A 24,338-nucleotide genomic window follows, 5' to 3' on the forward strand; every position below is an offset into this window, starting at 1 on the left:
TTATGATTTAATGATTTAATATTACTATCTGTTTCGATAATTAATGTGATTTTATTTGTTTATATATTTAACCCTTGGAAAATATTGGTGTTTGTGGGACATTCCAACTAAAATGATGACTTCATCTGATTTTACCATACTACTTTTAATAAAAATTAAAATTAGACGAATAGATTTCAAACATGAATATCCAACTATATTTAAGTTATTGAGTAGACAGGAAAAAGGAGTAAACAAGTTAAAGCATGTAGTCTCATTGAGAACAAAAATAGTGTAATTAATATTAATAAAATATAAAATATTTTGATTGTATTTAATTATAGGTATTAATTATAATTATATGTTTCTTAGTATTAAATAAATAAAATTGAAATGTGAAATTTTGAAAATTGATTTTTAGGCGGGAATTAAAATCAATAAACCATAAACAATAAACTAAAAAACTTCTTAAAAAATATTTTGTGGACGGTTTATCTCAAATTTTAGTTAACTTAGTTGGTAGTTGTACAAAAGAATGGCAAAATATTGAAAAATGTCATGGACATGGAATGCCCCGTGTATTTTCAATCTATCTATGGTACTTCGGACTGGCAACGTTGCGAGCTGCGAAACATTTGCACGGCGAAGAAGCGTCACCTGTAAAAGTGTTTACCGGTGCATACGTGCAAACGTACACACAAACAGCCGACAAAAATCACCGCGAATTTTGACAGGTAACCTTGCGAATAGTGCGAGCGTTCAAAAAAATGAACGAAATGTCTTGATCGTTTTGTTGAAAAAAAAAAACAAATAATTCCGTTCCATCATGCGTTTTATATCGTGAAATTTCCAGTAGTGTGTGTCGTGAGAGCGGTGAAAGCCGTCAAAATTTATTCGACAAGCGACCGAGCTTGGATCACATTTTATGTGATAACGGGCCTGTGCGGGCTCGTCGCCGAAACTTTCTTCGATTTCGGTTTGAACTGGTTGGCGGGGATGAAGCGGGCGTGCGCATTCGACGAACCGCCAGTTATCAGCGTGAAGGCCAAGATGGCGGACGTTGCGGAGGACCTGATCATGGAAACCAACAATGCCGACGACATTATTCCAAAGGACAATCAAGAGTAAGTCCCTCGCCCTTCATTTCACGTTCCCTTCGCGTTGCTTTACTTGCCAATCACTAGTTTTTTCCATTATTTTTTGTCGATGCACCATAGTGCATGCAAATGTCATTCGGGTCTTCCATAACAAAGTGGGTTCTCGTGGGTTTTTGTGGAGAATTTCCTGAATAATTTAAGTGAATGACGTTCGTTCTTTTGTGGTCGCGCTTTGTCACAACTTGCAATTGATTTTTAATCATTTAAACTTATTATTTTTTTAAATCATCATGATCAAATATGTTGGGTTACTTGAAAAATGTTTTCAATATATTTTTGGTTTCCTAGTAATGCCACAAACTGATAACCTATTCAAGGACTTGCATATAATCAATATAAAACGTATATATATATATAAAGAGACTTTCATATGTCATCTAATTTGATCATAAACATCTTTCGAGTTACTTCAACCATCATTGTTTCGTACCTTCTATTATATATACATATATACATTACTGACTTATGCAACTTCTTGACGTAGTATTTTAAGTGTTCCACACTTATTATTATACAATAATAATAATACATGGTTTAGGTCCACTTGTAACTGAAATTTAGTAAGGAAACTATGAAAAATTTGTTTGAAAAAGTGGAAATCTAATAATTTCATGAATTGTGATACTGATTCTTCAAAGTCAAGGTCTATTGTATAATCAATATGTACTTTTTATAATGAAGTATTTATATGGTTTCTATTTAAACACAAATATCTTTCGTCCCACTTTATTCCCAACCACTTAGTCTGTTGTTTGCTTACGTTAATTACAATTATAATTTATTTTAGCCATTGTTATTAATAATGCAAAATTTTACATCAAATTGTAATCGTTTATTTTTTCGCCTTAATAATAATAAACGTATATTACTGTCTTCTAACTCATTGATAAGGACACTGTTATGATGAATTCCTGTGTTTATCTTTTGATAAAAATGTTTTGAATTATTCACGATTATTCAATTTAAAAGATACAGTGGTAGTCAAAGAAATGCAATCAAAATATTTTGTATTTCATTTAAAACATTTATTTTCTTCTATATTCTAATTCATTCTGCATCTAAATCAAAATAATGTTTACTGAAATTAAATCTCCACAAGTTTTCAATTGTATTTAGGTTAGACAACATTTTTATTGGATAAAAATCCATGTAATTATTAAATTATCATTGGCAAATGGTTCCACTTCATCACTCATGATGTCTCTACATATGACAGTCAGTTTTACTAATAACTTTTTGTAATAGACCTATACCATGCCAAGAAGAGGAGCCCCAAACAAAATGTTTGATTTTAAATTTGTGGTACATCTCTGACCACCACTGTATATATTATTATTTTAATATTTTTGTTGTTGGTTATTTTCAAAGAATTTAAACAAAGTAGTAGTTTGAAGTCTACAGTGATGTCACTATTTTGAAAGTTAAACTAAAACGTCAACATTTTTATACTTTTATAAATATATTAAGATTGTGTTAATAAAATAAAGAAAATTAATAATATTGAGAATGTTGAAATGGTATAATTGACAAAGCCTGAACAATATTCATTTGGATCTTCTTGTCGATGGTGTCAGTTATGTTAAATGAAATTGAACAAGATGAAAGAACGTTGAGGTAGTCAGTGAAGCCAGTGAACTTAAATTCTAATAAATTGTTACCACTACAACCAATACGTATTGTGTTTTAGACTTGCAGAACTCAAGAAAGAGAATGGCAATCAACTGTTCAAAATTAAGCAATACAGATCGGCACTTACTCTGTACACTGAAGCCATCAATTTGTCGCCTGAGACTGCAGCCTTCTACGGCAACAGGGCGGCATGCTACATTATGCTGCATCATTACGAAGACGCACTCGAAGATGCCCGTAAAAGCGTTAAACTAGATCCCAAATTCGTCAAGGGATACATCAGGATACTAAAGTGTGGTATATAATATCCTACTCCTGCCAGTTGACTGGTTGTTAATTGGTTGTGTTGTAGGAATTGCTCTGGGTGACTTGCGCACCGCCGAACAGGCCATCAAGTTCTACCAGGAACAAGAACCGGCCGGCAACGCCATCAACAGTGAGCTTCAGTCCTTCGCCAAGTTGAAGCAGTTCGAAGGCGAGGCCACCAAGGCGTATGAGAAAAAAGACTTTAGAAAGGTTGTTTATTGCATGGACAGATGCTTGGATGAAGCCCCCACTTGCCAGAGATACAAGACAACCAAAGCCGAATGCCTCGCTTATCTAGGTACCACATATTTGACACGACGTTGACTTAATTAATAACCTAATGTTTTTTTATAGGCCGCTTCGGCGAAGCCCAAGAAATCGCCAACGGAATCCTGCACTATGACAAAGGTAACGCAGAAGCCATCTACATCAGAGGCATGTGCCTGTTCTACGAGGACAACATAGACAGCGCCTGCAACCACTTCCAGCAGGTGCTCCGCCTCGCCCCCGATCACCCTAAAGCCTTGTCCAGCTACAAGTCGGCCAAACTCCTCAAAAAGAAGAAGGAGGAGGGCAACGAGGCTTACAAGAACAACCGCATCCAGGAAGCCATCAATTTGTACACTGAAGCGTTGCAAATCGACCCTCTGAACAAAAAGACTAATGCTAAGCTACATTTCAATAAGGCCGTCGCTTTGGCGAGACTAAGCCACACCAAAGAAGCCGTCGAAAACTGTACGGCCGCCCTCAACTACGACGAGTCATACCTAAAAGTACGTAACATTTATTAAGGACTAAATGTATTATTAAACATGTCTTTTTAGGCGTTGATGAAACGTGCCCAATGCTACATGGACCTGGGCGAGTACGAGGATGCCGTGCGCGACTACGAGCGTGCCCTGAAGATGGAGAAGAGCCGCGACACCAAACGCCTGCTCCAAGAGGCCAAGATGGCGTTGAAACGTTCCAAACGCAAGGACTACTACAAGATCCTCGGTGTCGATCGGTCCGCCGGCGAGGACGAGATCAAGCGTGCTTACAAGAAGCGTGCCTTGATCCATCATCCGGACAGGCACGCCAACGCCACCGAAGCGGAGAGGCGGGAGCAGGAGAAGATGTTCAAGGAACTGGGCGAGGCCTATGGGGTGCTGTCGGATCCCAAGAAGAAGATGCGATACGACAATGGGCAGGATCTCGACATGGACGGCATGGATCATGGTATGCACGGTACGTTAATGCACAATTATCAGTGTAATTGGGTTTTAATTGTTGACTTCATTTTCAGATATAGATCCCAGTCAAGTGTTTCAACAGTTCTTCCCTGGTGGTGGTGCAGAATTCTCTTTCGGCAACGGCTTCCCCGGAGGTTTCACCTTCCAATTCGGATAAGCGTAGCCGTCACCTCCTTAGCCAGTATTTATTAACATCTTATCTACTTACCATTTTTACATTCCGAATATATCTTTCGTTTTTTGCTTGGTTTGTAAATGACAGTGATTCTCTTCTAATTTTATTAGAACTAGTATTTATTTAGTTTAGTCAACCGGTTTTGCTAATTTTCTAAAATCAGTTGGTGCTAACTAATACTTTAACTAATTTTTTTACATTTCCGTTTTGTTATTTTTTTTGCATTAGTCAATAAACTTGAGGAATATCGCGGTTAATCCATTATTTTTCCCTGTAGACGAATGCAGTTTTCACATAAATATATTATGTTGTTTAAATATAAAATGTATATTTAATTAGTTGTTTTATTTATTTTTAATATTTAAAAATGTTTTACACAAATAAAACCAATAATTTTGGCAACAATCCTTCAAACAAACATTTTAAGTCTTAGTAGACTAAAATTAGATTAAAAATTCTTTCCCTAATTTTTAATCTAATTTTAGTCTACTATATAAGCCAAAATATAAGTAAGCTGACAGTAATTTAATGGAAGTGAACAATTCACGTTGGTTTTCAAACATTACACTGTATAATAATGACTATGTATTAAATGAATCTTTGAACACAGTTTACTTAAAAAGTTTTGAGTAACGTCCCAATTACATAAAAAGGATCAATCTGTCTCAATTGGTATGAACGAGTCGTAATATTTCAATTAATTCCAAAATATTCCTATCAATTTAAATTTCCAGGTTTAAATGAAGCAGTTAAGATTTCAATCATTTAATTTCCTACTTAGGAAATGTAGGTGGTCAAAGTTATGAACAAGGTTTCACCAACACATGACCAAAATATAAAAACGTTATCATGCAGGGAACAACAAAGGATGGCAATTTACCGCTGGTTACTTAACGAAGAGATCCTAATGATAGAAAACATGAAAGTTCAAGGCGAATCTGTACACAGTTAAAATATTGATTATGTATTTGATCTTGGCCTACCAAGGCTTAAAATGTTTGTAATTTAATAAACTGTGAATTTAAAACTATATCTACTTAAAGGAATTTACTTAATTTTGGACACAACTATTTTTCATTGGTCGAAATAAAGAGTTATCGTGGGTCTAAATTTAATTACTCACCTTTCCATTGAAATGTTATTTATCTTTATGGAACTTTTATTCTGGATGGCGGATTTAAGTAAAATGGATAACACAAATTTACTCTCAAGTAGATCTGGAGTAGCCCAAATGAAGAGAAAGTGAAAAGGATTTTTGTTTTCAACACAACTGAATTACCCTTAATATATATAAAGGAACATTTCTATATTTTTTGTAGACCAATGTAATCGAATAGAATTGGCCTTACTCCACTTTAAATTGATCGTCGTCTTGGTCATGATTATATATTTGAGAAAAAGCAGAAAACTGAAATATAAGGACGAATTTTTTTACGACTGTAATAAATTTCTTGACGTTTTGTTTTAAGGACATTTTTTTTTCTTTTCACTGTTACTATAGAGTTATAACAATTAGCCGAGGATTTCTGTGATACTGTTATATAGTTTAAATACATATATTTAATTGTTTGTTTTATTTACTTGTTAGATTTAATATTTAATTAGTGTTATTCAAATAAAACCAAAGATTTAAACACTAAAAATTTATTACTATCCACAGAGTTTAACCCAATTTTTTCAGCAGAATAACTTTCTTAGCAAGTAAAGCTCCAAGCTTAATCTTCTTAAGGAGAAACAGTTCACTGTTGTAGCCAGTATCAGTTGGATCAGTATCATCAATGGGTTTAGCAAGGCAGAGACCAACAATGATTGCCAAAGTCACGAACTGCAATAAAAATTAACTTAGTATAATTAATAATAATTAATAGTTCTACTTACAATTAAGAAGTACTTCATGTTGTTTCTTGTTACTATAACTCTGTGATAGTATAATTAGACATTAAAAATCGCGGGTTATATAGTACAGTTGTCCCCACAATTAGGTGTCTGAAGGTAAATACATGATTTAAATTTGAATATTATAATGTAATACATAATCCTTTAACACGTGCTGAATATTATTTAGTATGCTTTATAAGTGTGGTGGATGATGAAAATAATTTTTGGGGATTATATAATTTGTTATTGGATTAAAAAGGATTCAATAAATTGACTATCATACTTTATGCATTGCAGTAAATATTGGCAATACAAACCTGAAGTGCATTAATAAATTTACCCAGTTTTCGAAAGTTGTTAATGTTAAAGTTTACCCCGGCATTGTAATTTGTTGGCAAAACCACAACATAAATGTATCACTTAAGATAAATCAGTGGTGATAATTGAATAATTTAAAATGAAAATATTGGTGTAGTTTGCAAAAATATTTAAATGCACGTAGTATTATGTCACACTTAAGTAATTGTTCAAAATCCCGTGTTGGCAATCGTTGAATAATTTAAAGGTGTCTCGTTAGCATACAAATGTTTCAATTAAACTTACGCTTGTGGAAAGAAATAGTCTCAAATCGTAAATCACCGCTTTTATTTATTCACTCAGATCGAAAACCACTGAAAACGTCAAATAAAACCCACATATTTTTATTTGTGTAGTTTATTTTGCAATTAAATTTACAATAATTACAATTTCATTGCGTCTTATAATAAATAATGGCTGGTTAAACATCTTTGGTTGGGTCCTTAACTAAATCATTCCTCTTAGCTAATCGAATCAATTTGGCACGACTTAATAAACAATATGTACACACAGTTAACTATTTACAAAGATTTTTGTCCCGTACACATTTTAAATGGCCTGACAAGGGTTTACAACCGACTTTAAAATCTAACTTGCTGTGATAATTCACAGTCGATTAAATTAATAATTTTCCATTAACTCTGACAATTATACTTAGTATTTAAGGCACGAATTTACTGGTAGGTACTGTAACACCCTGTTAAAACATTTATAAATCAAACACTGGATCTATGTATACCCTGTTAAACTTTGTTTTTATTTTACTTGGATAAAAGCGTTGTATACATCGGTTATTATGTTAAGTTGTGTCTTACACATAGAAGACCTGCCGGTAATACGTATTTACAAAAATAAAATAAGTCTACTATATAAAAAATAATTGCTTAGGCCTTTGACACATATCATTCATTCATTGAAGTAGTGTGATGGTGTTGGGCAATGGAGTTATTGCCAAACACCAGTTCACAGAACGTCCATTGAATAAATTTTAATTTAATACTTGAATTTGGATTAATAACTAGACAAATACATTTACAAGACCTCGACCTAGACTGCACGTCCAATCTATACATATTAAAAAGTAATAATAATAAAAACATTTATTGTAACAATCTCGATTCAGTCCAGTTCAGTCTTAAACAAATGCGGAGACGCATCGTTCATATGTCAATGCCCAGGTAGTCCCCCGCGTCCGGCCACACAATTCGTTTGGGATTGTCGTCCTTACGCCCCCCGGTTCTGCGTCAGTCCGGCAACGTCTCCAAATATTGGGCCGGTTCCTTAACCTCCTTCGGCAGCAGGTAGCCTTGGGCGTCCACCAGGTCCTCCTGCGCCAACATCGGCAGACGCGGCGGACGGGGCAGGCTCTTGTTCAATGTGCTAGGCTTGAATTTTTTCACCTCGTTCTCGATCGTGTACTGGTCTGGTTCGCACTCGACGAACTTTTCGTAGGTGAGCTCTAGCTTGTCGCAGATGTTGGGGAAGGTGATCCTGTGTCTGGGCTCGGTCTTCCAGCAGTTCTTCATGAGCTCACATATAAGAGAGGGACATTCTTCTGGTGGTATCAACATTATGCCGTCCAGGATTAGCTTTACTACTTCCTCGTTGGAATGACCGTAGTAGGGTTGTTTGCCGAAGCTGTATATTTCCCAGAGGACCACGCCGAAGGACCAAATATCCGACTCTAGGGTGAATCTGCCATAAACAACACTCTCTGGTGACATCCACCTCACAGGTAACAGTCTGGAGCCTCCAATCTGCAACAAAAACCTCCATGAAGGCACGAACAAAGTTGGTTTGGGTTTAACTAACCTTATAGTAGTCACAGGTGTAGACATCCCTGCTCATTCCAAAGTCAGCAATTTTGACGGTGGGCCCCTCCGAAACCAGACAGTTCCTGCAGGCCAGGTCCCTGTGAACGAATCTCTGGGCAGCCAAATACCTCATCCCCCGGGCAATTTGCAGTGCCACCCAAAGTAAATGTTTCGCCTTCAGCTGCGGTATTTTGTCTTCGTCCACATCATCGTAAGTTTTCCTTTGACTCCTCAACAACTCGGCCAGATCACCGTGCGGCATAAACTCAAACACCATCATCGGACTAACGTTGCCTTCTGCGAAAGTCAGATCAATATTAGCTCGTGAAACTTATTAAGTACGCGTAATAAATATTGTTTACCTCTCAAAACGACCCCGAGCAACGATAAAATGTTGGGATGCGTGAATGCGCTCATAATTTCCACCTCCCTGAGGAAATCTTCTTCCGCTTCGCGTGTTGCAGTCTCTTTGAGCACTTTGATGGCGACAATCTCCGTCTTTTCGTACTGTTCCGACAGCAATAATTCTCCTGGAAAGCAAAGTTTACGTTGAACACACTTTTTCTTTGGTTTATTAAACTTTTCTATTGTGTAATTCGTTTTTTTCTTAAGAAGAGAGATATGTGCATCAAACATTTATTTATTCATGAAGTGTTGTCTTATTTAGAAGTCACAGACTATGTTTTATAATTAATTTTATGATGATTTCTCTAGAAAAATCTCCCTAAACAGTGGACCTATTAATTGGAAAGCTATAGAAAATAATATTAATAAAAATGGCCGTGGAAAAAAGTATAAAATATGGCCGCTAGGGGGCTTAATACCACTAACATCAGCACCATTGTTTCTTTCTAATTTATCAAGATTATTATAATGTAACCACTTCATAAAATTGATAAATATTCTGATATTGCTTTTTTGTGTCTATCACAGCTCTTTTAAGGATTTAGAGGACCTATTAATTGAAAAGATTTAAATAAAAGTATTATTAATGTTAGCTTACGTCATCACCTTCACCGATGGACCGATGCGACGTGCTCACATCTATTTAGACTAGTTTTGTTTCATAAGCAAATCTGAAGTATTTGTTTACATTTAATAATCGGGGCAGTTCTTAAGAAAGAACCGAGCAGTCAAGCTTTAGATGTCGAGGGTTAAAGTACGTTTGTTGTAATAAAGCGTATTATTGTGAATTTAGTGTTTTAATCAAACTAAAAAGACAGATTAACAGTCGCTAATCTATCATCAGAAGTGGGATATCTTCTCGTGAATTATTTCCGGAAGAAAGGACCTAAATTTTTTTTTTTTTTGTGTTTCTTTGTGAACAAACAATGGCAGACAATAGTGAAAAACACAAACGCGCAGTGATTCCGAACGTTGTGAACATTACCAAAAGTGCATCGGAGAGAGATTAGTAGCAAGAAAGTAACAACAGATTCCAAAAACAAAACATGGAAATTTTATCGACAATGGCCAACGCCCAAACTACTCAAGCAACATTGAAGATGGCTGCGCAGAAGGTTTAAGTGTGGCTGCAGCGCAGTTTCGACTTGTAAGATTTAGAAATTGCATTTGAGGAATATGATTTGAATTTGTCAGGAATGGACGAGTGGGTTACGAAAGAAATAAAAGAACAACCGAATGCCGTTTGATCTCATAAACTCTTCATCAAATTATCAGAGCGCCATCGTTAAAGCCCTTGGACCACTTAAAGACGATATTACGTTTGTTTATGTTGATGATGTGTTGTGCCCTGCTCGACCCATTCAAGAATGTCTTAAGAATTTAAGAAAGGACATTGACGCCCTTAAATATACAAAAATGTAACTTTTTCTAAACATCTGTGAAATATTTAGGTGTGATCGAAAAAGGACTGGCTGTATATTTTAGACATCTTGTGAAAAACTTTGCAACTTTAACAGCACCGATATCTGCACTGTTACGTGAGGGAAAATCTTTTGAATGGACATGTAAATGTGAAAATGTACGATTGACTTCTTATCCGATTTTCAACATTTTTGATCTGGAATTGTCAACCGAACTACATACAGAAGCAAGTTCGTTAGGATTAGATGTCGCTGTTAGCTGTCGAATAGAGGAAAATTGAAACCAAAGTATCACGGACCCTTTGAGGTAACGCATTGTTTACCTAATGAGAGGTACGCACTCCGAAGGATTGGCAGCCGAGGTAGAACTACAATAGCAGCGCATGAACAGTTACGAACCTGGCCAGATACAGAAATTCTATAAGGTATGATGGATATAGATTTATTTAATAAGATTGATGTGTGAATGTGTGTAAAGGTCCCTGCTTAGTAGGCTGTTTAAGGTCCCTGTGTATCAGGCTATATGTGAAGGTCCCTGCTTAGTAGGCTATGATTAAGGTCCCTGCTCGGCAGGCTATTTTTAAGGTCCCTGCGTCGCAGGCTATGTTTGAGGTCCCTACTTTGCAGGCTATGTTTAAGGTCCCTACTTTGCAGGCTATGTTTAAAGGTCCCTGCTCCGCAGGCTATGTTTAAAGGTCCCTGCTCGGCAGGCTATTTTTAAGGTCCCTGCTCTGCAGGCTTAGATTGTTGTGTTCTGGGTCTGTGAGACAAGCGGGTAATAGACCTGGTAGTGGTTGAACCGCCTCTGAGCTCCTGGCTAGAATATGGTATCTTTTGATAGCACTTGAGAGACATGGGTGTAACAGACCTGTTGATGGTTGAGCCGCCTCTGTGCTTCTAGTGGTTGTTAACTGTGCCACATAACAGTCTATTTTGTTAAATGAAATAAGGTTTAGACTTAGTTCTTCGAATATATTTTGAGCTTGTACTGCTGTTATAATGTTTACAGATTACCGGTGTCAGGTGAATCTTTGCAAAACTGCGGAAGGTGCGAGGACGCCCCACATGTCAGGAAGGCCGTGTTAGCTTACGTCATCACCTTCACCGATGGACCGATGCGACGTGCTCACATCTATTTAGACTAGTTTTGTTTCATAAGCAAATCTGAAGTATTTGTTTACATTTAATAATCGGGGCAGTTCTTAAGAAAGAACCGAGCAGTCAAGCTTTAGATGTCGAGGGTTAAAGTACGTTTGTTGTAATAAAGCGTATTATTGTGAATTTAGTGTTTTAATCAAACTAAAAAGACAGATTAACAGTCGCTAATCTATCATTAATAAAAACGACCTTGGAATAAGTATTTAAAATGGCCGCTAGGAGGCTTAACATCACTAACATCGGCACAATCATTTTTTTCTAATTTATCAAGAATATTACATTGTAACCACTCTATAAATATTCCCTTTTGTCTATCAAAGATTAAAGATTTTTTCGAAGGAATCTCAAGACATGGACAAATTCTCCTGGAGAAAGTTTATAATAAATAGAAAATAAATAAGTGGTATTTTATCTTTTTAACAATTTATTGGTATTTGTTCCTTTCCCATTTTATTGTGTTAAGTTATGAAATAATTTTAGTGCCCTTTAAAATATAACCAGTATTTTGTTTAGTTTATTTTCAGAGCAATGTGGTGGCTTAGTTTATTGCGTCCAATAAAGTTTATGTGCAAATTTATTTAATTTATTATAATAATTCCCATTTGCGAATAAAAATCGTAAAGCACGTACATTATGGAACCACTGAATTCCAACCGGCAAACAAGTACATAAATACTGGACATAAACGGTTTACTTTTTTTTATTTTAAATCTGAATAATTGTCGCGAACGGAACGAAATAAATTTTATCAAAAGGTCAGTGGTTTGATAACCTTTTGGGTTCGTGACAACTGAATGTAATTTATGGCGAAAAGGCAGAAAGGCAGACACACAGCAACACATCGTCCAGTTTATTTACTGTAGGATAAAGTAACAGCGAAATAACGAGTATGTACTTTTGCCTGCTGCGACAACTGAAATACAATGCGATTGATGCAATCAACATCTTTGCTTATTGTTAGGCAGCGTTTCAAACTATCGGGTGTCAATACCGATTTGTGTTAACATAAAATGCAATTGAAAATATTAATATTAAATAAAATTAAATTAAAACTAGTCGGAGATAGGTTTGTTAACCTTCTTGGTTCGTGACAAACAACCATAACTTGCATTTGAAAAAGCAGAAACGCAGATACACACAAACTAACAAATAAAGTAACGACCAAATAATGATTATGTCTTTTTGCGTGTCATGGACCGGCGTAACTTATTGTTAGATTATGTTTCCACCATGTCAGTGTATTAATCAATTACCTTTGAGGAAATCGGTGGACACTTACGCAGGTGAAGATCAGGTTTCAAGCATAATAAATATGTATAAAGGTTGAAAAATATTACTGAATAAGTTTGGATGTTTCAAGTGACAAGCATCATTTCCTATATTTATGTTTACCTGGGAAATTACACAGTTTTTAACATATATTTATTTATTTCCCATTCACTTTATTAATCAACAGAATATTTTTAGATATTAACTTAATCTTAAGTAAGTTATTTTGAAATATTCTTATGTAAGTTTTCATCACATATCATTTTAACGTGCTTTTTATTAATAATAGAAAATAGGAGTTTATGCGGCAATATGATACATTTAATTAATATTTTTGAAAGCTTTGCTTAATCTATTAATAATTTTGGGTTTTATAACGAAATTTTGTTTACTTAAGTACATTTAAACCAAAAATAATAAATTTTAAAACTGAATATACTTTACTTTGTATAGTTTTTTATGTTTTTTTGATAATTTTATTAAAATATTCTATTTAAATGATAAAATAAATTATTTTTATGTTCAAAAAATTTTCTTAAATTTATTATTAAAATATTAATTTTTATTTGGATATGTCTCAATTAAAAGTTGTTCATGCATAACTTGTGTATTTTACTGTGAAAGCTTTACTTAATTTAAGAAGTTATCCAATATTGTTAAAAAAAATGTATGAAAATTAATATGAATTTAAAATATATAAATGTAAATATTATGTTCTTTTAATTGTTGATTTTGAATTTTAAAACTATTTATAAAATTCAAAAAAATATATATATTTAGTTACAAAAATCGGTAAAAATACAATTAAGCTAAAAATATAAATAAATTATCACTTTTGCTACATATAATTTTCATTTCTTTTATATATTTTTAAATAAATTTACTAAATTAAATTATTTATTTAATTATAACATGTAATATATGTAAGATTTTTTATTAATTAATTGAGACAAAAATACTTTTAATTTTATTATCCTTAATATTATTATAAAATAAAATATTATTTTGAATTATCTCTAAAAAAGTATTTTCAAAAATAACTTTTTTGTTAGAAAATACAATTTTTAAAACTGATTTTTTATTTATTATTTTTTTAATTATTAGTTGTAATATATACGAATTAAAAATATATTTTTTAATTATTTAAGTAATTTATTGTATTTAATTAATTAAAATTAATCATTTATGTTTTCAAGCAATTAATTTTTTGTTGACATGAAATATTATTGTACACATAAATGTAAATATTATTGTTTTTCTCACTCTAACAATAAATTTGAATTTTAAAAACGTATTTTTAAATCAAAATTTCGTTTACAAAATATAAATTTATCACAACACAAACAAAAAAATATTATTAATATTAATAATATTTTTTTAATGTGTTACTTTTAAGTACATTTTATTTATTTTTATAAAAATATTATATTATATAAATTGTATCTAATATATATATTGTTATAAATAAATATCTTTCAGTTCTTATTAAAATAGTTTAATTCTAATTAATATTTTTTTATATAAAAACAAACAAATAAAAATATCCTATGAAAATTTGAAAATAAAAAAAATTTAATTTTTTTTTAATGTTTTTTAACATTTTTAGTTTAAATTTTATTTATATTTATAGTTACTATTAAATTATACAAATTAAAAATATTAAGACATTTATTTGTAATTGTTGAAATTTGTATATTTCTTTTAAAATTAATGAATATTGCTAAAAAATATAACTTTTAAACTATATTTTTAACAATTTATTTAAAATATTTTATTTAAATAAAACAAAATTAATTTCTTCTGTTTTCAAGTATTTGTTGATATAAAAAAATAATTTAATAATGTAAATATTATTGTTTTTTGTCATTCTAGTAATAAATTTGAATTATAAAAACAAAATTTCGTTTACAAAATATAGATTTATTACTAAATTTAAGCTAAATAATATTTTTAAAACAGGACAATTTTGAATTTTTTAATTATATATATATATATATATATATATATATATATATATATATATATATATATATATATATATATATATATATATATAATTAAATTAATTTATTTTGAATATAATAATATTAATTATTCTTATTTAATTATACATAATTATTATTATTATACTGTTAACATTTATTTATGCACTGTAATTTTAATTTAAATGTATAATAAATATTTTTAAGAATAAATTTGTTTCAATATTATAAATAAAAAAAATTTATAAGTTGATAATTTTGGTATATTTTTCATTTAAATACTGTTTTTTATCATTTTTAGTTTAATTATTGTTTATTTTTACACTTATTATTATAATATAAAAATTAGAAACAATTTATTGAATTAATTTAACTTATTTTAAATTGTAACAAGCTTATTTATTATTGTTTCTCTCTTTATATTATTTTTTGTAATAATAGTTTATCATTTTTATAAAATTTTTCTATTATTTTTATTTTGGCATATTTTTAAATTTTAATTTATTTACAATTTAGTTCATTTAATTTAACTTATTATAAATTGTAAGAAACTTAATAATTATTATCTCTAAAACCATAATCTTGATATTATTTTGATACTTTTTTTTAATAATATTTTTATAACAATTTCAGAGTATAACAGAAATAATAAATTATACTCTAAATTATTTATTTTTAATATCTTGTTAATGTTATGATATATGAAAATATACGACATTTCATTTAAAATATCTCGTGCGTATTTATACGTTTGATGATTTTAGTAAATAATTTTAATTGGATATTTTTGTTTATCTATTTGTCGTTTGGTGCTTATATTTAAAAGTGACAAAAATAATTAACTTCTCTATGTGTATGTCGGATAAAAATAGCTGCGATGGATTCATAATTAAAACCGCATCAGTTGTCGTGTCATTGTATTATCAAAAAGACCAAATCTCCCAGTGGAAGTGATAAGACCTCAGCGATAACACCCAAAAACGTCAAACTATCTCCAAAACACACCGACAGACAGACAAAAAATGTTTTCTAAATCGTTTACCAAAAACACAAACACCATCAACGTCCAAAAATAATGCGAGTGCCCAGCACCAAAACAATCGTAACCGGACGACGTTCGGAACATCTGCGGGTGGGCACGCCGAAGCGGCCCGCTCCGAACAGAACCACCTCGCCGTGAACGCAATGCGACCGTACGTGTGTGCGGAGCAACCGACCGACCGAAGTACCGTTGCGAACGTGACGTTCGACCGTGTTTACGTACGACCCGCGTTGTAACGACCGCACAGATGTTCCGAACGGCGGCCAGACACCTCCACGGCACCGCCGGCACGTCGGCAGCGGCGGCCGGGGCGGCGGTGCCGTCACCCAGGGGCCTGCCCCTGGTCGGCACGACGTTGGCCCTGTTGGCCGCCGGCTCCACGCCGAAGCTGCACAAGTATATCGACCGGCGGCACAGGGAACTGGGGCCCATCTTCAGGGAGGACATCGGACCGGTCGCGTGCGTCTTCATCTCCGATCCGGACGAGATGCGCAACGTTTTCGCACGTGAAGGTAAACTATTTTTGTGTATAAATTAACAATAATTGTTTAAACAGTTATAATATCTATTGTATTATACGTAGACACATAGAATTGTTGTTTAGTTAAAAATTTAACTGACTCATCAGATTAATTATTTAAATATTTATTTTTTATTAATGAAAAAATTAAGTATTGTACTATTTTACTGTACAAATTTTAAATCAAGTTTATTTAAAAATGGCCCACAATTGTTCTTGAGTTAAAAAATCTACAGAAGCAGCAAGTCACGTATACAGTGAACTTGGAGAAGACCCTGTAAGTGATGAAGACCAAGTCAAGGTTGTCTTGTACCTGTACCAATGAAGAAATTCATTAAAAAAAGGCTTCATACAATAAATTTCATCAACATTTTATATATTAGTTACTTATCAAGAGGCCCAACCATCGATACAAGTGTATATTTGACTTGGTACATGAAGAAGTACCTTTTTGAATTAACAGATTTGCTTCTATGACAGTCTAAGAAGATGCTTCAACCTCATCCTCCGTAGAGTCAAGATATTCTTGTGACTGTCCCATTTCTTATGTCTGGTCATTTCTCTAGTTCCAAGAACCCATAACTTTTTTCTTGTGGCATAATTTTACTTGTTGAAAGTTGTTAATTAAAATGGCGATTATTTTGTCAAATAAAACTTATTATTACAATTTTAATTAAATTATTTCGTTAATTAATTCTCGGATTGTTAAAATTTAGTTAATTTTGAATATTTATGAACTTTACTTTTTTATAGTTTATGAATAGAATTATTGATTTTGTTTCAATTTTCAGTTTAATATGTTTATTCCAATGGCTTTTTAGTAGACTAACAATTGTTTTGACGTTTTTGAGTGGCAAAATTGGGGTATACAGATTTTATTTGCCATTGTCAATAACCGATGGTTCGTGTAATTAATTTCAATGCAACTTCCCAAAATATACATCAAAAACATAAAATGTTTATAAATATTTAAACTAAAACGTTGTTCAACAACTTGTTTGTTTATATTTTTTATTAATTGTAATGTTTAGTAAAATGTTAACTCGATTATAAATTTTAATAATTATTTATATTAAAATATATATTATTTTAAATTATAATACGTTATTGAATTTTGTAGTAATAATAAACAATAAACAATTTTCTAATATGAGAAATTAAATTATAAACACTTATGAAAATAAATTTTTATCTTTGATGTTAATAAATTTGAAATATTTTAACTGTAAAATCATCTTAAATTACAATGCATAATAAAATTAAATAGTAATTTTAGAAGTCACATTAGATATAATTAATTTACAATCTAATGATAAGAAAGGTTAAATTGTAAGAATTTTTAGCAATAAATACGAGTAATAAATATTTTTGTAATTTCAATAAAAATTATATTAAAATTTGATATTTATTTAAATAATTATATTCTTATAAATACTTTTTTTTGATAATTATTATATATTTTATTTCTAACAAAATTTATTTAATTTTTGCATTTTTAAATTTAAATATTTAATGAAACATTTTTTTTTTTAAATTATAAATTTTTTAAATAATTATATTTTTATAAATACTTTTTTTGATAATTATTATATATTTTATTTCAAACAATATTTATTCAATTTTTGTACTTTTGACACGTTTTATTAATTTTAAATATTTAATAAAGTAATAATTTAAATTTTTTTTTTTTTAAATTAAATAATGTAAATTGTTTTATTAAATTTTGATTGATTTTATTTTTAAAATAGTAATTTTATTAAAAAAAATTAAACAATTTTTTTCAATATACTATATCGAATATTATGAATAAATATATTTAAAAAAATATATCTTTTTAAAATTAAATAATGTAAATTGTTTTATTGAATTTTGGTTGATTTTTTTAATAGTAATTTTAATAAAAAAATAAACAATTTTTTTTCAATATTATATATAAAAAATAATTGAATTTTTCTAAATTTTAATAAAAATTGTATTAAAATTTGACATTTATTTAAATAATTATATTTTTATAAATACTTTTTTTGTTAATTATATATTTTATTTCTAACAAAATTTATTTAATGTCTGCATTTTTACATGTTTTATTAATTTTAAATATTTAATAAAATATACCTTTTTTAATATTAAATTGAATTTTATTTAATCGAATAACAAATATTTTAGAGAAAAATGTGTTCCAGTTATAATTTAATTAATTTAAATACGATTATTAATTATTAAAAGAAAAATATATATTTTTTAAAAAATATATTAATAAATATAATAGTTTTTTTTAAGGTGAAATAATAATTTAAAAAATATGTAAAAAATATTAAAATTTTTGTTAATTTTATTAAATTTGAATCTTAAAAATTTATATTTTTAATATAAAGATTTGTTTAATAATTTTAAAATTACTGTTATTTTTTTATTTTTAAAAAATATAATAAAATTGTTTTAAAAAAAATCTATTTAATCAACTTAATTGTACAAAATAATTTTTATTGAACAATTTGTTTGTTATTGTATCAAAAATAATCCTCCCTTTAATTCCCAATAAACACGTGTTTGGAAAATAATTCCGTTTCCGTATCATGATTAGAAACATCCAGACAAAACAAGCGTTGTTTTGAATATAATTTAAATATAATTACGTTTAAAACACGGTTTTTATTAAGTAATTAACTTTGAAACTTGACACATTTACGGCCTTCCTATTCGAGTCGAAAACGACGCCAATACGCGTCTGTTTAATTTATATAAACTTCTGGCGAAACGATCCGATTGAGTTGTTGTCAAGTAAGTAAGATATTCAACTTTGTTAACTAGCCATTAACAACAAACAACGGACGTTGCTAACGTAAACTAATTTCGACACTCGACAAACATTTACAACTAATTAAACAGCTGGATGGACGGAAACATGTATTTTTTGGTTGCATTTCAGGAAAGTACCCGGTCCACGTACTACCTGAAGCATGGACGCTGTACAACGAGATGTACGGCTGCTCCAGAGGACTGTTTTTTATGGACGGGGAAGAGTGGCTGCATTTTCGCCGAATCATGAACAAGTTGCTGTTGAAAGGTGACTTGGGGTGGATTGACAGATGCTGTGAAGTGGTGGGCAATAAAACCGTGGACAAAATCAAATACAATAACGTCGAAGGTCAACCCTATAGGTCTTTACCTGGTGACTTGTACAAATGGTCGTTGGATGTTTTAGTTTGTATTTTATTAGGTGAAACGTGTTACAACAAAAACAATAAGCAGGTGGAGAAAATGGTGAGGCACCTGGGGGAGACTGTTCACTTGGTGTTTGAGACTAGTGCCAAACTGGCCTTGATTCCGGCTAAATTAGCTGCAACCTACAAAATACCGGCTTGGAGACGTTTCGAAGACTCAGTGGACCAAGCCCTGACGTCAGCTAGTCACCTGGTGGAGTACATGTTGGAGCAATTCCCAGAAGGTGACGGGCTCTTGCACAGGATGCAAGAAGAACAGATGAACACCTCCGAACTCATCCGAATAGTTGCCGATTTAATCTTGGCTGCGGGGGACACCACAGCCTATTCCATGCAGTGGATTCTGTATCTACTTTCAAAGAACCCCCAAGTACAAGACGAACTAAGACAGAAGCTCCTGGAGGGAACCGCAGCGCAACTCAAGAAGGACATAGTGAGGGAAAGTCTGAGACTCTATCCAGTTGCACCCTTCCTAACCAGATTCTTGCCGGAAGCCACCCAGATTGCCGGCTATGAAATATCAGCGGGAACGTTGATGATCATGTCGATTTACACCAGCGGCAGGGACGCCAAATATTTCCGGCATCCGGAAAGGTTCGACCCCAATCGCTGGACGAGGACGTCGTCCAACTACACGACAAAAGCGTCGCTGCCTTTCGCCATCGGGTCCAGATCGTGCGTCGGGAGGAGGATTGCGGAAACGCAATTAAGGGATACGACGGCGAAAATCGTGAGCAACTTCCGTATGGAGCTGTGCAACAAGAGGGACGTGGACATGGTGCTGAAAATGGTGTGTGTACCTTCCGAACCGTTGCTAATAAAATTTACTCCTATTGATTAAGCAAGGTTTTTATTGATAATTACTGCAGTGACCTTTAGTTTAGGTGGATTAATTCTGTGTTTAAAGATATGATTTGTTTAGTGGAAGAAATTTATTTGTTTGTCCATTATTTTGTACCCTTTCAATAAATATAATTACCCCTCTACTTCTAACTTTTACACAGACAATTTATAAAAAAATCCGTACTGATAAAAAGGTACTTCCCATTTAATGAGGTGTACAAAACTAGTAAAAGAATAACAAGAAAATAAAACGTGTAATTTTAAAAGTGGTACCACATTTAACCCACACAGCTATTTGCATTTATTAGATGATGCAGATCATATCAATTGTTTGCATACTCTTATATTTTTATTGTCTTTAACACCTTGAAGATGTAATTTATTCGAAGAAAATAACTTTTTAATAAACGTAACTACCCACTGCTTCTAACAAGAAGAAAGTGACAAAGGATTTATAAAAGTTTTCACCTGAAGAAAATACTTTTGATTTATAGAAATATTCTGGACTGGGGAAAACATAACAAGGAAACAAAACATGTAATTTTAAAAATGGTACCACATTTAACCCACTCAGCTTTTTGAATTTATTAGATGATGCAGGTCATATCAATTGTTGGCATATATTAACATTTTATTTGTCTTTAACACCTTAAAGATGTAATTTATTGGAAGAAAGTGACATAAATGTTTGTCCAGCATTTTGTAACCTTTTAATAAACGTAACTACCTACTGGTTCTAACAAAAAGAAGGTTTCAAAGGATTTATAAAAGCTTCTTCCTGAAGAAAACACTTTCGATTTACAAAGATATTCAGGACTGGGGAAAACATAACAAGGAAACAAAACATGTAATTTTAAAAGTGGTACCACAGTTAACCCACTCAGCTTTTAGAATTTATTAGTTGATGCAGGTCATATTAATTGTTGGCATATTTTTATATTTCATTTGTCTTTAACACCTTGAAGATGTAATTTATTGGAAGAAAATAACATAAATGGTTGCCCAGTATTTTGTAACCTTTTAATAAACGTAACTACCTACTGCTTCTAACAAAAAGAAGATTACAAAGGATTTATAAAAGCTTCCTCCTGAATAAACCACTTTCGATTTACAGAGATATTCAGGACTGGGGAAAACATAACAAGGAAACAAAACATGTAATTTTAAAAGTGGTACCACAGTTAACCCACTCAGCTTTTAGAATTTATTAGTTGATGCAGGTCATATTAATTGTTGGCATATTTTTATATTTCATTTGTCTTTAACACCTTGAAGATGTAATTTATTGGAAGAAAATAACATAAATGGTTGCCCAGTATTTTGTAACCTTTTAATAAACGTAACTACCTACTGCTTCTAACAATAAGAAGGTTACAAAGGATTTATAAAAGCTTCCTCCTGAATAAATCACTTTCTATTTACAGAGATATTCAGGACTGGGGAAAACATAACAAGGAAACAAAACATGTAATTTTAAAAGTGGTACCACATTTAACCCACTCAGCTTTTAGAATTTATTAGTTGATGCAGGTCATATCAATTGTTGTCATATTTTTATATTTCATTTGTCTTTAACACCTTGAAGATGTAATTTATTGGAAGAAAATAACATAAATGGTTGCCCAGTATTTTGTAACCTTTTAATAAACGTAACTACCTACTGCTTCTAACAAAAATAAGGTGGCAAAGGATTTATAAAAGCTTCCTCCTGAAGACAACACTTTCGATTTACAGGGATATTCAGGACTGAGAAAAACATAACAAGGGAACAAAACATGTAATTTTAAAAGTGGTACCACATTTAACACACTCAGCTTTTTGAATTTATTAGATGATGCAGGTCATATCAATTGTTGTCATATTTTTATATTTCATTTGACTTTAATACCTTGAAGATGTAATTTATTGGAAGAAAGTAACATAAATGTTTGCACAGCATTTTATAACCTTTTAATAAACGTAACTAACTACTGCTTCCAACAAAAAGAAGGTGACAAAGGATTTATAGAAGCTTCCTCCTGAAGGAAACACTTTAGATTTACATAAATATTCAGGACTGGGGGAAACATAACAAGGAAACAAAACGTGTAATTTTAAAAGTGGTACCACAGTTAACCCACTCAGCTTTTTGAATTTATTAGATGATGCAGGTCATATCGATTGTTGTCATATTTTAATATTTCATTTGTCTTTAACACATTAAAGATGTAATTTCTTGGAAGAAAGTACCATAAATGTTTGCCCAGCATTTTGTAACTTTTCAATAAATGTAACTTCTTCTTCCCAACAAAAAATACTTTGTTTTAGACAACAGGATTGTAAATAGAGATCTTTGTAATTATCAGAGGTCTTTAAATTATAAAAATAAATCATTTATTAAAAAAAAAACTGACAGATGTTTGATCAGCGTTTTGTCACTTTTCAATAACCGTAATTGCCTCCAATATCTAACAAAAGGAAGGAGCCAGGGAGTTGATAAAAGCTTCCTACGACCAAAAAGAACTTTCGATTCAATAAGATGCATAAAGCTGAGGGGAACGTAACAAGTAAACACAAACAGGTGGTGTCACTTTAAAAGTCGTGCACACTTAACTCTCACAGCAAGTTTAACAGTTTCGTATATCAATAAAATAGCCTCCATTATTTGTTGTTCCACAGCCTGAAAATTCCGCACAATAAAACTACAACATGGACGCATCTGGCGTCAGCCCGGAAACCCGATACTTTTGTCCGTGGCGTAAAATAACAAGTGTAATACTCGATGACATTACCACTTGATTTTTTACAACCAGACCCGTACTTAAAAGTACTTCACGCCACTTTCGAATCGCATCTGTGTTTGCGACGACGAAATTGGATACGTGGACGTGAATTTTGCGGAACTTGGTTTGTCGAATTGTGCGCCTTAATTGGGGCAAATCCGCGAATAATTGTCGTGCTGATAATTCCATTAAACGCATCATTAGGTGGGTATCTAGTGCACATATTGACGTAAGGGACACGTGGACGAGTTTCATTAAGGACGTAATCCGGTTAATGCAACGTCGGTCTTACCTTTGTAAACTTTGCCGAAACAGCCTTCGCCTATTTCGTTGATGAATTTTAAGGTCTCCTTCCGCAGCACCGGCACACCTGCCCCCGTGCAGGCCGAATATTGGGGGTTCAAGGCGTATCGTTCCGCCAACAGTGGGCCTTGTTTCAAATTTATGGGGGAGGCCTGGAAACACATAAATATAATTATAATAAATCCCCCGTCTATAAATAAAAGTGTTTTTTATTTTTATAAAAGTGACTGACAATCTGAATAAAGATTTTATAAATTTATTGCAGTAACATTATTCCACTTAATTGGATTGTCATTAACAGTACTCTGTAGTAATTATTTTTGCACAATGTCCAATAAGTTTTATAACGAATTTGACAGGTTGGTTTGCTGCTTTTGTAGCAAACAATTATTAGTTATTATTTACAGTTTGATTGTTGACAATTTAAAGTCTCAAATTCCACAGCTTGTAAATAGAAATTAACATAAATAGATCGCCTTCGTGAACAGTCATATCAAAGTTCAAAGATGTTAGGCACTAATGTTGTAAACTATTTCTTTGTGTTTCTAACGATCAGTTATTGTTTACGATATGATTAAATAGTCCCTTACTTCCGTTATGTTACGGCGCTTCTTCCTGATGAACAAGAATATTATGAAGAGTATGACCAAAGTCATCAAAATTATTCCTAAGAGAATCACCAGTGAGGATGAAGCTGACCCCAACGTTGCTGGAGAAGTTCGTGTCTGTAAAATGGAAAAAAATTACGTTGAATTTAAATAAATTTAGTAATTATGAAATTATATGACCTCAATATTGTGTGTTGGGCAATGAGTGTGATTAAGAAGAGCTTGTTAGACCTGACATTGTCTTATCAAGTGATTAATTAACATAGATATTAGT

The 24,338-nt window shown here is 31.9% G+C and overlaps 3 protein-coding genes and 2 long non-coding RNA genes across 5 annotated transcripts in view; 3 read left to right on the forward strand and 2 right to left on the reverse strand.

Annotated features, from left to right (window-relative positions):
* Positions 1 to 660: 660 nt before the first annotated feature.
* LOC109599526 (dnaJ homolog subfamily C member 7) lies at positions 661 to 4,813 on the forward strand. Its single transcript, XM_020015530.2, has 6 exons — positions 661 to 1,103; positions 2,824 to 3,062; positions 3,118 to 3,369; positions 3,426 to 3,844; positions 3,896 to 4,298; positions 4,357 to 4,813. The coding sequence occupies exons 1-6, from the start codon at positions 976 to 978 to the stop codon at positions 4,458 to 4,460; spliced, it is 1,545 nt and encodes a 514-aa protein (XP_019871089.1). The 5' UTR covers positions 661 to 975; the 3' UTR covers positions 4,461 to 4,813.
* Positions 4,814 to 6,117: 1,304 nt separating this feature from the next.
* Positions 6,118 to 6,828, reverse strand: LOC126265357 (uncharacterized). Its single transcript, XR_007547860.1, has 3 exons — positions 6,674 to 6,828; positions 6,357 to 6,464; positions 6,118 to 6,303 (listed from the first exon to the last, which is right to left on the reverse strand). It is a non-coding gene; the product is annotated as an uncharacterized LOC126265357 (long non-coding RNA).
* A 228-nt stretch (positions 6,829 to 7,056) lies between these two features.
* LOC109599549 (tyrosine-protein kinase transmembrane receptor Ror) overlaps positions 7,057 to 24,338 on the reverse strand; it is a 58,618-nt gene continuing 41,336 nt past the window's right edge. Inside the window, exons 4-8 of the mRNA XM_020015557.2 lie at positions 24,047 to 24,181; positions 23,446 to 23,608; positions 8,890 to 9,057; positions 8,526 to 8,824; positions 7,057 to 8,470 (exon numbers count right to left, since the gene is read on the reverse strand). Of these exons, the coding sequence (XP_019871116.2) occupies positions 7,958 to 8,470; positions 8,526 to 8,824; positions 8,890 to 9,057; positions 23,446 to 23,608; positions 24,047 to 24,181 (1,278 nt within the window). The 3' untranslated portion in view covers positions 7,057 to 7,957. The remainder of the gene's footprint in view (positions 8,471 to 8,525; positions 8,825 to 8,889; positions 9,058 to 23,445; positions 23,609 to 24,046; positions 24,182 to 24,338) is intronic.
* LOC126265411 (uncharacterized) lies at positions 9,520 to 11,634 on the forward strand. The gene is made up of 2 exons (XR_007547898.1): positions 9,520 to 10,778; positions 11,363 to 11,634. It is a non-coding gene; the product is annotated as an uncharacterized LOC126265411 (long non-coding RNA).
* Positions 15,809 to 20,534, forward strand: LOC109599548 (cytochrome P450 315a1, mitochondrial). Its single transcript, XM_020015556.2, has 2 exons — positions 15,809 to 16,316; positions 19,254 to 20,534. Exons 1-2 carry the CDS (start codon positions 16,052 to 16,054, stop codon positions 20,387 to 20,389), a joined length of 1,401 nt encoding a protein of 466 aa, XP_019871115.2. The 5' UTR covers positions 15,809 to 16,051; the 3' UTR covers positions 20,390 to 20,534.

The sequence above is a fragment of the Aethina tumida genome, chromosome 4 (assembly GCF_024364675.1).
Source record: "Aethina tumida isolate Nest 87 chromosome 4, icAetTumi1.1, whole genome shotgun sequence".
Classification (NCBI taxonomy): Eukaryota; Metazoa; Arthropoda; class Insecta; order Coleoptera; family Nitidulidae; genus Aethina; species Aethina tumida.

Coding starts and splice junctions, on each gene's coding strand:
- LOC109599526 (XM_020015530.2), top strand. CDS start 976: ATGAAGCGGGCGTGCGCATTCGACGAACCGCCAGTTATCAGCGTGAAG. Junction 1,104..2,823: donor ATTCCAAAGGACAATCAAGA/GTAAGTCCCTCG, acceptor ATTGTGTTTTAG/ACTTGCAGAACTCAAGAAAG. Junction 3,370..3,425: donor CGAATGCCTCGCTTATCTAG/GTACCACATATT, acceptor GTTTTTTTATAG/GCCGCTTCGGCGAAGCCCAA.
- LOC109599548 (XM_020015556.2), top strand. CDS start 16,052: ATGTTCCGAACGGCGGCCAGACACCTCCACGGCACCGCCGGCACGTCG. Junction 16,317..19,253: donor CAACGTTTTCGCACGTGAAG/GTAAACTATTTT, acceptor GTTGCATTTCAG/GAAAGTACCCGGTCCACGTA.